The sequence below is a fragment of the Pseudophryne corroboree genome, chromosome 7, assembly GCF_028390025.1.
Source record: "Pseudophryne corroboree isolate aPseCor3 chromosome 7, aPseCor3.hap2, whole genome shotgun sequence".
NCBI classification, from domain to species: Eukaryota; Metazoa; Chordata; class Amphibia; order Anura; family Myobatrachidae; genus Pseudophryne; species Pseudophryne corroboree.
The window spans coordinates 209,380,449-209,392,903 of record NC_086450.1 but is presented as its reverse complement, the minus strand read 5'-3'; the positions used below and the strand labels follow the sequence as shown (position 1 = coordinate 209,392,903).

At 48.7% G+C, this 12,455-nt stretch overlaps 1 protein-coding gene across 2 annotated transcripts in view; it reads right to left on the bottom strand.

The window, feature by feature from the left end:
* Nucleotides 1–12,455, bottom strand: part of MAP3K2 (mitogen-activated protein kinase kinase kinase 2) — a 261,008-nt gene that overhangs the window by 205,380 nt on the left and 43,173 nt on the right. For both annotated transcript variants that reach the window (XR_010182011.1, XM_063933967.1), the window contains exon 2: nt 11,312–11,385. Coding sequence is in view for 1 of the 2 variants with exons in the window: in XM_063933967.1 (XP_063790037.1) it covers nt 11,312–11,315 (4 nt within the window). In the remaining variant the exon portion in view is untranslated. The remainder of the gene's footprint in view (nt 1–11,311; nt 11,386–12,455) is intronic.

Genomic DNA, 12,455 nt, shown 5'->3' with positions numbered 1-12,455 from the left:
CATCAGAGACCAAAGTATCGAACTTGTTGAACTTGGCAAACGTGTTCGACCCACACCAAGTTGCCGCTCGGCAAAGTTGTAACGCCGAGACACCCCGGGCAGCCGCCCAGGAAGACCCCACCTTACGAGTAGAGTGGGCCTCAACAGATTTTGGACACGGCAATCCTGCCGTAGAATAAGCATGCTGGATAGTGAACCTAATCCAGCGAGATATACTCTGCTTTGAAGCAGGACATCCAATTTTCTTGGGATCATACAGGACAAACAGAGTCCGAATTCCAATGACGAGCAGTCTTCTTCACATAGATTTTCAAAGCCATCACAACATTCAAGGATTTTGACTAAATTGAGGAGTCAGTAGCCACTGGCACCACAATAGGTTGGTTGATATGAAATGCAGACAACTTTTGGAAGAAACTGCTGACGTGTCCGGAGCTCCGCTCTATCTTCGTGGAATATCAAGTAAGGGCGTTTACAAGACAAAGCCCCCAATTCTGACACATGTCTAGTAGAAGCTAAGGCCAACAACGTGACAGCCTTCCATGTAAGAAATTTGACCTCAACCTCCTGTAGAGGCTCGAACCAGTCCGACTGGAGGAACTGCAACACCACGTTAAGGTCCGAAGGCGGTACAAAGGGAGGATGAATGTACAGAACTCCCTTCAAAAAGGTCTGAACCTCAGGGATGGCAGCCAATTGTTTCTGGAAGAAAATGGACAGGACCGAAATCTGGACCTTCACAGATCCCAACCTCAGGCCCATATCCACACCTGCTTGCAGGAAGAGGAAAAAACGCCCCAGTTGAAACTTTTTGGACTCACACCAAGACATATATTTCTTCCAAATATGATGGTAATGTTTAGACGTTACCCCTTTCCTAGCCTGTATCAGGGTAGAAATGACCTTCTTCGGAGTGCCCTTCTGAGCTAGTATCAGGCGTTCAACCTCCATGCTGTCAACTGTAGCCGCGGTAAGTCTTGATAGGCGAACAGCCCCTGCTGCAGCAGGTCCTCCCGAAGAGGAAGAGGTTTCGGCTCTTCCTGCAAGAGATTCAGAAGGTCCGCGTACCAAGCGCACCTTGGCCAGTCTGGAGCAATTAGGATCGCTTGAACTTTTGTTCTCCTTACGAGCTTTAGAACTCTTGGAATGAGTGGGAGTGGGGGAAACGCGTACACCACTGGAACGTCCACGAAGACACCAGGGCGTCCACTGCCACTGCTTGTGGGTCCCTCGACCTGGAACAATAGCATTGAAGCTTCTTGTTGAGACGAGAGGCCATCATGTCTTTTTGGGGTAACCCCCAAAGGTCTGTTATTTCCTTGAACACCTCCGGATGGAGACCCCACTCCCCCGGATAGAGATTGTGTCTGCTGAGGAAGTCTGCTTCCCAGTTGTCCACTCCCGGAATGAAGATTGCAGAGAGAGCCAACGAGTGTTTTTCCGCCCAGAGGATGATCCTTGTCACCTCTGACATCGCAGCTCTGCTCTTCGTTCCGCCCTGTCGGTTTATGTAAGCCACCATCGTTACATTGTCCGACTGTACTTGAATGGCCCGATTTCTTAGAAGATGGGCAGCCTGAAGACCATTGTAGACAACTCTTAGTTCCAGGATGTTGATCGGCAGGCCGGCTTTTAGACTTGACCACCTTCCTTGGAAGGCTTCCCTTTGAGTGACTGCGCCCCAGCCCCGGAGGCGCGCAGCCGTTGTTAGAAGGACCCAGTCCTGAATCCCGAACCTGCAGCCCTCCAGAAGGTGAGGTAATTGTAGCCACCAAAGGAGTGAAATCCAGGCCTTTGGCTAAAGATTAATTCTCTGATGCATGTGTAGATGAGATCCTGACCACTTGTCCAGGATATCCAGTTGGAAGGCCCGAGCATGGAACCTCCCGTACTGTAGAGCCTCGTAAGAGGCCACCATCTTTCCCAAAAGGCGAATGCATTGATGAACCGACACCCGGGCTGGCTTCAGGACATCCCTGACAATTGTTTGTATCACCAACGCCTTTTCCTGTGGAAGAAACACCCTCTGCACCTCCGTGTCGAGGATCATCTCCAGAAAAGACAACCTCCGGGTTGGTTCCAAATGAGATTTCGGAAGGTTCAGAATCCAACCGTGGACTCCGAGTAGGCGGGTTGTGAGTACAATGGACTGCAACAGCTCCTCCTTGGACGATGCCTTTATTAGTAGATCGTCCAGATACGGAATGATGTTTACCCCGTTTTCTGAGTAGAAACATAATTTCCGCCATTACCTTGGTGAACACCCTTGGTGCTGTAGAGAGGCCGAATGGCAGGGCCTGGAACTGGAAATGACAGTCCAGTAATGCAAAACGGAGATAAGCCTGATGCGGCAGCCAAATCGGAATGTGGAGGTACGCATTCTTGATATCCAGGGATACTAGGAATTCTCCCTCTTCCAGACCTGATATCACAGCCCTGAGAGACTCCATTTTGAACGTGAACTCCTTCAGAAAAGGGTTCAGTGATTTTAGGTTCAGAATGGGCCTGACCAAACAATCCGGTTTCGGTACCACGAAAAGGTTCGAATAGTAACCAGTGGCTTGCAAATGAGGAGGTACTGGCACAATGACCTGTGCCTCCAACAACTTCTGGACCGCTGCCTGTAGGACCGTCCTGTCCACCAGCAGATCTGGCAAGCCTGATTTGAAAAAAAATCGGTGAGGAGGGAGTTTGAAATTCCAACCTGTATCCCTGGGACACAATATCTATCACCCAGGGATCCAGGCCGGACGATACCCAGACGTGACTGAACTGTCTGAGCCTCGCTTCCACTGGCCCCACCTCCAGGCCGCGTGGTCCACCGTCATGCGGAGGACTTCGACGTACTGGAAGCAGGCTTAGTTTCCTGGGAACCTGCCGGAGCAGGATTCTTGGATTTAGCTCGACCTCCCCTAAAGAAGGTATTGGACGGTTTGGCCTTTCTAGGCTTCTTAGCCCGAAAGGACTGTGATACTGATGAAGAAAAGTATTTCTTCGGAGCAGGTGCAGCTGAGGGAAGGAACGGAGACTTACCCGCTGTAGCCGTGGATAGCCACGCATCCTAAGCTTCCCCAAAGAGAGCCTGATCTGTGTAGGGTAGGGACTCCACACTCTTCCTGGATTCTGCGTCGGCAGGTCACTGGCGCAGCCACAGTCCCCGACAAACTGAAACGGACATGGAAGCGATCCCCACAGCCATGGAACTCGGGTCTTTCATGGATTCTACCATAAAACCTGCTGAATCGTGAATGTTACGCAAAAACAATTCAACATCACACTTATCCATTGTATTCAAATCCTCAAGTAAGGTGCCTGACCATTTTACTATAGCTTTTGCAATCCATGCACTAAGCAATAGTGGGACGTAATATGGCCCCCGAAGCGGTTTACATTGATGTAAGTGTATTATAAATTTTTCGATCAGCCGGCTTCTTTAAGGCGGTAGATCCAGGAACAGGTAAAACCACCTTTTTTGTGAGTCTGGACACAGATGCATCCACAATTGGCGGGCTTACCCATTTTTTCCTATCCTCCTCAGGAAAAGGAAACGCCACCTGGACCCTTTTAGGGATCTGGAATTTCTCAGGGTTTTCCCATACTTTCTCAAATATAGTATTTAATTCCCTTGACGCAGGAAAGGTTAGCAAGGCTTTTTTATTTTCAGTGAAAATAGCCTCCTCAACCTGCTCATGTGTGGTATCATTAATATTCAACACATTCCTGATAGCCTCTATCATCAATTGCACCCCCTTTGCAAGAGATGCAGACCCACGCAACACATCCCCAGTACAGTCTGTGGTATCAAAATCAGTATCCGTGTTATCTTGCATGACATGAAAAAGCGCACGTTTGTGAGGGTATATAGCGGAGCGTCCTGAGGTACTAGAATCGGGCCATACTGCCATAGAGGGGTGGTATTCATGTGACCGGCGGTCGGGAGACCGACTGTCACATGACCTCCACCGACATCCCACCCCCTCACTATCCCGATGGTCGGCATGCCGACCAACAGGGACTATTTCCACTCGTGGGTGTCCACGACACCCATAGAGTGAGAATAGAACCCGTGGCGACCACAGGTCGCCACCGAGCCCGCAGCGTGGAGAGCGCAACGAGCGTGCAAGGGGCTTGCTGCACTCACCCCTCCCCGCTGGGATCCCGGCGTCGGTATGCTGCCGGGATCCCGGCGTCGGTATGCTGACCGGCCGTCTCCTGACCGCCGGTCAGACATACTACATCCCCATAGAGTTATGTAATAACTGGGTTGCGGCTTCATTACTTGCAACCCTGTCAGAAATCTGAGAAATCCAAGATTTGATAGCGGAAAACCACTCAGGTTCCTTTGATGGAATCTGTGCTAAACCAGTGCTATCCTGATTACATGGAATGTGATCATCCTGGGAGGACATATCCTCCGCAGCATATGACACAGTGTCCCTGGACATAGCTAAAGGAGACCACTACACACTCCACACACACACAGGGGAGGGCAGACAGAGTTTCACCTCCAAGAATGGCAAGAGAGACACAGATTGGAGCCAATCCACACACAGCGCTTTTAACCAAAGGGAGACCCCTTAGCACCTTAATAGGCTACACAGTTGTATTGCAGCCTTCCCCACCCCCCATTCTACAACCCCCTGGTACCATGAGAGATAGCTGGAGTTGCTGTGGAGGGACCTTCTTTCTCCTTATCAGCGCTGTGCAGGCAGGAAAAATAAGATTTTACTCACTGGTAAATCTATTTCTCGTAGTCCGTAGTGGATGCTGGGAACTCCGTAAGGACCATGGGGAATAGCGGCTCCGCAGGAGACTGGGCAAAAAAGTAAAGCTTTAGGACTAGCTGGTGTGCACTGGCTCCTCCCCCTATGACCCTCCTCCAAGCCTCAGTTAGGATACTGTGCCCGGACGAGCGTACACAATAAGGAAGGATTTATGAATCCCGGGTAAGACTCATACCAGCCACACCAATCACACCGTACAACTTGTGATCTGAACCCAGTTAACAGCATGATAACAGAGGAGCCTCTGAAAAGATGGCTCACAACAACAATAACCCGATTTAGTTAACAATAACTATGTACAAGTATTGCAGATAATCCGCACTTGGGATGGGCGCCCAGCATCCACTACGGACTACGAGAAATAGATTTACCGGTGAGTAAAATCTTATTTTCTCTGACATCCTAGTGGATGCTGGGAACTCCGTAAGGACCATGGGGATTATACCAAAGCTCCCAAACGGGCGGGAGAGTGCGGATGACTCTGCAGCACCGAATGAGAGAACTCCAGGTCCTCCTCAGCCAGGGTATCAAATTTGTAGAATTTTGCAAACGTATTTGCTCCTGACCAAGTAGCTGCTCGGCAAAGTTGTAAAGCCGAGACCCCTCGGGCAGCCGCCCAAGATGAGCCCACCTTCCTTGTGGAGTGGGTATTTACAGATTTTGGCTGTGGCAGGCCTGCCACAGAATGTGCAAGCTGAATTGTACTACAAATCCAACGAGCAATAGTCTGCTTAGAAGCAGGAGCACCCAGTTTGTTGGGTGCATACAGGATAAACAGCGAGTCAGATTTTCTGACTCCAGCCGTCCTGGAAACATATTTTCAGGGCCCTGACAACGTCTAGCAACTTGGAGTCCTCCAAGTCCCTAGTAGCCGGAGGCACCACAATAGGTTGGTTCAAGTGAAAAGCTGAAACCACCTTAGGGAGAAACTGAGGACGAGTCCTCAATTCCACCCTGTCCCAATGGAAAATCAGATAAGGGCTTTTACAGGATAAAGCCGCCAATTCTGACACACGCCTGGCCGAGGCCAGGGCCAATAGCATGACCACTTTCCATGTGAGATATTTCAAATCCACGGATTTAAGTGGTTCAAACCAATGTGACTTTTGGAACCCGAAAACTACATTGAAATCCCAAGGTGCCACTGGAGGCACAAAAGGAGGCTGTATATGCAGTACCCCTTTTACAAACGTCTGAACTTCAGGGACTGAAGCTAGTTCTTTCTGGAAGAAAATTGACAGGGCCAAAATTTGAACCTTAATGGATCCCAATTTCAGGCCCATAGACACTCCTGTTTGCAGGAAATGTAGGAATCGACCCAGTTGAAATTCCTCCCTCGGGGCCTTACTGGCCTCGCACCACGCAACATATTTTCGCCAAATGCGGTGATAATGTTTTTCGGTTACATCCTTCCTGGCTTTGATCAGGGTAGGAATGACTTCATCCGGAATTCCTTTTTCCTTCAGGATCCGGCGTTCAACCGCCATGCCGTCAAACGCAGCCGCGGTAAGTCTTGGAGCAGACAGGGTCCTTGCTGGAGCAGGTCCCTTCTTAGAGGTAGAGGCCACGGATCCTCCGTGAGCATCTCTTGAAGTTCGGGTACCAAGTCCTTCTTGGCCAATCCGGAGCCACGAGTATAGTTCTTACTCCTCTCCGTCGTATAATTCTCAGTACCTTGGGTATGAGAGGCAGAGGCGGGAACACATACACTAACTGGTACACCCACGGCGTTACCAGAGCATCCACAGCTATTGCCTGAGGGTCCCTTGACCTGGCGCAATACCTGTCCAGTTTTTTTTTTTTTTTTTTTTTTGAGGCGGGACGCCATCATGTCCACCTTTGGTTTTTCCCAACGGTTTACAATCATGTGGAAGACTTCTGGATGAAGTCCCCACTCTCCCGGGTGGAGGTCGTGCCTGCTGAGGAAGTCTGCTTCCCAGTTTTCCACTCCCGGAATGAACACTGCTGACAGTGCTATCACATGATTTTCCGCCCAGCGAAGAATCCTTGCAGCTTCTGCCATTGCCCTCCTGCTTCTTGTGCCGCCCTGTCTGTTTACGTGGGCGACTGCCGTGATGTTGTCCGACTGGATCAACACCGGCTGACCTTGAAGCAGAGGTCTTGCTAAGCTTAGAGCATTGTAAATGGCCCTTAGCTCCAGGATATTTATGTGAAGTGATGTCTCCAGGCTTGACCATAAGCCCTGGAAATTCCTTCCCTGTGTGACTGCTCCCCAGCCTCGCAGGCTGGCATCCGTGGTCACCAGGACCCAGTCCTGAATGCCGAATCTGCGGCCCTCTAGAAGATGAGCACGCTGCAACCACCACAGGAGAGACACCCTTGTCCTTGGTGACAGGGTTATCAGCTGATGCATCTGAAGATGCGACCCGGACCATTTGTCCAGCAGGTCCCACTGGAAAGTTCTTGCGTGGAATCTGCCGAATGGGATTGCTTCGTAGGAAGCCTCCATTTTCCCCAGGACCCTTGTGCATTGATGCACTGAGACCTGGCTCGGTTTTAGGAGGTTCCTGACTAGTTCGGATAACTCCCTGGCTTTCTCCTCCGGGAGAAACACCTTTTTCTGGACTGTGTCCAGGATCATCCCTAGGAACAGAAGACGAGTCGTCGGAATCAGCTGCGATTTTGGAATATTGAGAATCCAACCATGCTGCCGCAACACTACCTGAGATAGTGCTACTCCGACCTCCAACTGTTCCCTGGATCTTGCCCTTATCAGGAGATCGTCCAAGTAAGGGATAATTAAGACGCCTTTTCTTCGAAGAAGAATCATCATTTCGGCCATTACCTTGGTAAAGACCCGGGGTGCCGTGGACAATCCAAACGGCAGCGTCTGAAACTGATAGTGACAGTTCTGTACCACAAACCTGAGGTACCCTTGGTGAGAAGGGTAAATTGGGACATGAAGGTAAGCATCCTTGATGTCCAGAGACACCATATAGTCCCCTTCTTCCAGGTTCGCAATCACCGCTCTGAGTGACTCCATCTTGAATTTAAACCTCTGTATGTAAGTGTTCAAAGATTTTAGATTTAAAATCGGTCTCACCGAGCCGTCCGGCTTCGGTACCACGAACAGTGTGGAATAATACCCCTTTCCCTGTTGCAGGAGGGGTACCTTGATTATCACCTGCTGGGAATACAGCTTGTGACTGGCTTCCAATACTGGCTCCCTATCGGAGGGAGACGTCGGTAAAGCAGACTTTAGGAAACGGCGAGGGGGAGACGTCTCGAATTCCAATTTGTACCCCTGAGATATCACCTGAAGGATCCAGGGGTCTACTTGCGAGTGAGCCCACTGCGCGCTGAAATTCTTGAGACGGGCCCCCACCGTGCCTGAGTCCGCTTGTAAAGCCCCAGCGTCATGCTGAGGGCTTGGCAGAAGCGGGAGAGGGCTTCTGTTCCTGGGAACTAGCTGTTTGCTGCAGCCTTATTCCTCTCCCTCTGCCACGTGGCAGAAAAGAGGAACCTTTTGCCCGCTTGCCCTTATGTTGAGAGGCGACCTGGGGTAAAAACGTGGATTTCCCAGCTGTTGCCGTGGCCACCAGGTCTGAAAGACCTACCCCAAATAACTCCTCCCCTTTATAAGGCAATACTTCCATATGCCGTTTGGAATCCGCATCACCTGACCACTGTCGTGTCCATAACCCTCTTCTGGCAGAAATGGACAGCGCACTTACTCTTGATGCCAGTCGGCAAATATCCCGCTGTGCATCACGCATATATAGAAATGCATCTTTTAAATGCTCTATAGTCAGTAATATACTGTCCCTATCTAGGGTATCAATATTTTCAGTCAGGGAATCCGACAACGCTAACCCAGCACTGCACATCCAGGCTGAGGCGATTGCTGGTCGCAGTATAACACCAGTATGTGTGTAAATACATTTTAGGATATTCTCCTGCTTTATATCAGCAGGATCCTTAAGGGCGTCCGTCTCAGGAGAGGGTAGAGCCACCTGTTTTGACAAGCGTGTGAGTGCTTTATCCACCCTAGGGGGTGTTTCCCAACGCACCCTAACCTCTGGCGGGAAAGGATATAATGCCAATAATTTTTTAGAAATTATCATTTTTTTTTTTATCGGGGGAAACCCACGCTTCATCACACACTTCATTTAATTCCTCAGATTCAGGAAAAACTACAGGTAGTTTTTTCTCACCGAACATAATACCCTTTTTAGTGATACTTGTATTAACAGAAATGTGTAAAACATTTTTCATTGCCTCAATCATGTAACGTGTGGCCCTACTGGAAGTCACGTTTGTCTCTTCACCGTCGACACTGGAGTCAGTATCCGTGTCGACGTCTGTATCTGCCATCTGAGGTAACGGGCGCTTTAGAGCCCCTGACGGCCTATGAGACGTCTGGACAGGCACAAGCTGAGTAGCCGGCTGTCTCATGTCATCAACTGTCTTTTGTAAAGAGCTGACACTGTCACGTAATTCCTTCCAACAGTTCATCCACTCAGGTGTCGACCCCCCAGGGGGAGACATCACTATTGCAGGCAATTGCTCCGCCTCCACATCATTTTCCTCCTCATACATGTCGACACCAACGTACCGACACACAGCACACACACAGGGAATGCTCTGATAGAGGACAGGACCCCACTAGCCCTTTGGGGAGACAGAGGGAGAGTTTGCCAGCACACACCAGAGCGCTATATATATATATATATATATATATATATATATATATATATATATATATATATATATATATATATATATATACAGGGATAACCTTATATAAGTGTTTTTCCCCTTATAGCTGCTGTATAGTTAATACTGCGCCTAATTAGTGCCCCCCTCTCTTTTTTAACCCTTTCTGTAGTGTAGTGACTGCAGGGGAGAGCCAGGGAGCTTCCCTCCAACGGAGCTGTGAGGGAAAATGGCGCCAGTGTGCTGAGGAGATAGGCTCCGCCCCTTTTTCGCGGACTTTTCTCCTGCTTTTTTATGGATTCTGGCAGGGGACTCCATGGCTGGGCCTGTGTTCGATCCCTCTGGAGCTAATGGTGTCCAGTAGCCTAAGAAGCCCAATCCACTCTGCAAGCAGGTGAGTTCGCTTCTTCTCCCCTTAGTCCCTCGATGCAGTGAGCCTGTTGCCAGCAGGTCTCACTGAAAATAAAAAACCTAAAACTAAACTTTTCACTAAGCAGCTCAGGAGAGCCACCTAGTGTGCACCCTTCTCGTTCGGGCACAAAAATCTAACTGAGGCTTGGAGGAGGGTCATAGGGGGAGGAGCCAGTGCACACCAGCTAGTCCTAAAGCTTTACTTTTGTGCCCAGTCTCCTGCGGAGCCGCTATTCCCCATGGTCCTTACGGAGTTCCCAGCATCCACTAGGACGTCAGAGAAATGGCGCTTAACGCTGCTGGGTCCGCTCTGAGGAGAAGCTCCGCACCCAAAATGGCGCTGTCTTCACGCTCTTCATCTGATTATACTGGCCGGAAGATTGATGCTGGCTGAGATCCTGGGACCCCGACAGGCTTTGTGACCAGTGTAGGGTGTAAGCGCTGGCCCAGGACACCCCTCACCATGCCGCACTATGTACCGCTAAGCCATCTCGGAGCGCAGTTAATACTGCACTCCTACCCTGCTGCCGCCATCTTCACACCGGCCCCCCGCTTGCTAGGGGGGTCGGTGTCTTACTCGCCACAATCTTCAGCTCTGTAAGGGGGTGGCGGCATGCTGCTGGGGTGAGCGATCCCCTGTGGCGGGGAGCGATCTATCCCCTCAGGGCAGACACTACTCCCCCCCTTAGTCCCACGCTGCAGGGAGGCTGTTGCCAGCAGCCTCCCTGTAAAATAAAAAACTGTAAAATAACTTTTAACTAGAAAAGTTCTGGAGAGCTCCCCTAGCTGTGACCAGCTCCTCTAGGCACATTTTCTAAACTGGGTCTGGTAGGAGCGGCATAGAGAGGAGCCAGCCCACACTCTTAAACTCTTAAAGTGCCAATGGCTCCTGGTGGGCCCTTCTATACCCCATGGTACTAATGTGGACCCCAGCATCCTCTAGGACGAAAGAGAAAAGTGGTTTACGCCATCTGAAGATGCCATAAACTCACTGGGCTAAACATGGGTACGTAGGGTTAAGACAGTAGTCCCCATAATGGGGATGGCTGCCTGCATTACTAATTAGACATTAGCAGAAGATTTCTGTGAAAGCTCTTGCAATAGACTATTAGTGCATAGTGAGGCTAAATAAACATCATCGTATAAAAAAATTAAATAAAAAAAAAAAAATCCCTTGACAAATAGGCCCCTTAATCTGTTTTGCTGTTTTACAATGCAGCTGCCAGTGCTTGGCTTTGGTCATACTACAGGTAAAATTTACTGGCGAGCCTGTTACAGAACTTAAAATACACAAGATAGAAAGGATGAGTCTTGCACTTTTACACTGTAATTACACTGCAGTCTAACATTGTAATTGCCCATGAACATTATTGTAGACATCCAAGGCAGTATTCAATTATTAATGTTATTTTAAACAAACACAGATGCAAAAAACTTACCCATGATTGGAGCCAGGTATTTGTAATATATTTAGGAGAACGATGAGCTTCCCATGTGCAGCCCACTCTTTCTTCTATAAGAGATAAGAAAATACATGTATGTGAAAGTGGATTCAAAGACACAACTTGAAAACAACCAAAAAAGAAAATGTATTACATGCCTACACATGTACAACATATTATCACATTTTATTGCACTTCTTCTATATTCTAAACGGTACTCCAGCACTTAACTAAAAGCATTACTGCCATATTTCCATATAGACATAGGCAATGTTTCTAGAGGACCACAAGGGAGAGAACAATTTTAGAAACAAGACTAATGAGTGCTAGAAAAACAAGTATCTGACCTGAAGTTTGAGAAAAGCACAAAAAAAAATAAAGCCCCTTAAAAAAGGACATGGTTCACTATGCGGGTCTGGGACACCAGGTCAACAACAAAAAGGTTGACAAACCTTAGGTCGACACACCTTAGATCGACATGGACAAACGGTCGACATGAGTTTGTTTCTTTGGTGTCGTTTTCTTCGTAGAGTGACCGGGAACCCCAATTAGTGCACCGCTTCGCTCGCAGATTACCGTTCCAATCGTAGTCCACGTGGTCCAAGTATGAAAAGGTTCCAAAAAAGAAAAAATTTGTGAAAAACTCATGTCGACCTTTTGTCTATGTCGACCAATTGGCGTCGACCTAAGGTGCGTCAACCTTTTTGTTGTCGACCTGGAGTCCGGATACCCACTATGCCATGGTTACATGAAAGCAGCTCTCCACAGACAGATCAGGTTTCTTGGTTTAATATGATTGTGTATCTTTCCTATGGTATAAAAATAAGATGCACCAGAACATTACATGCAGACTGCAGAACACACCGCAGACTAGACACCAAATACAAGACTAATTAAAGCAAAACTACTTCTCTAGGGATCATCTTTCCAGAAATATTAGTCTATGAAAAATGTTGAAAACGGGTATGTGTCGTTGGGTAGACAACTTAGGTCGACAGTCATTAGGTCGACGACATGCATTAGGTCCACAGGTCAAAAGGTCGACTTGGTTTTTTTTTTTACTTTTTTTTGCATAGTTTTCTTCGTAAAGTGACGGAGAACCCCAATTAGTGCACCGTGTCCCGTGAAGGTTACCATTCCA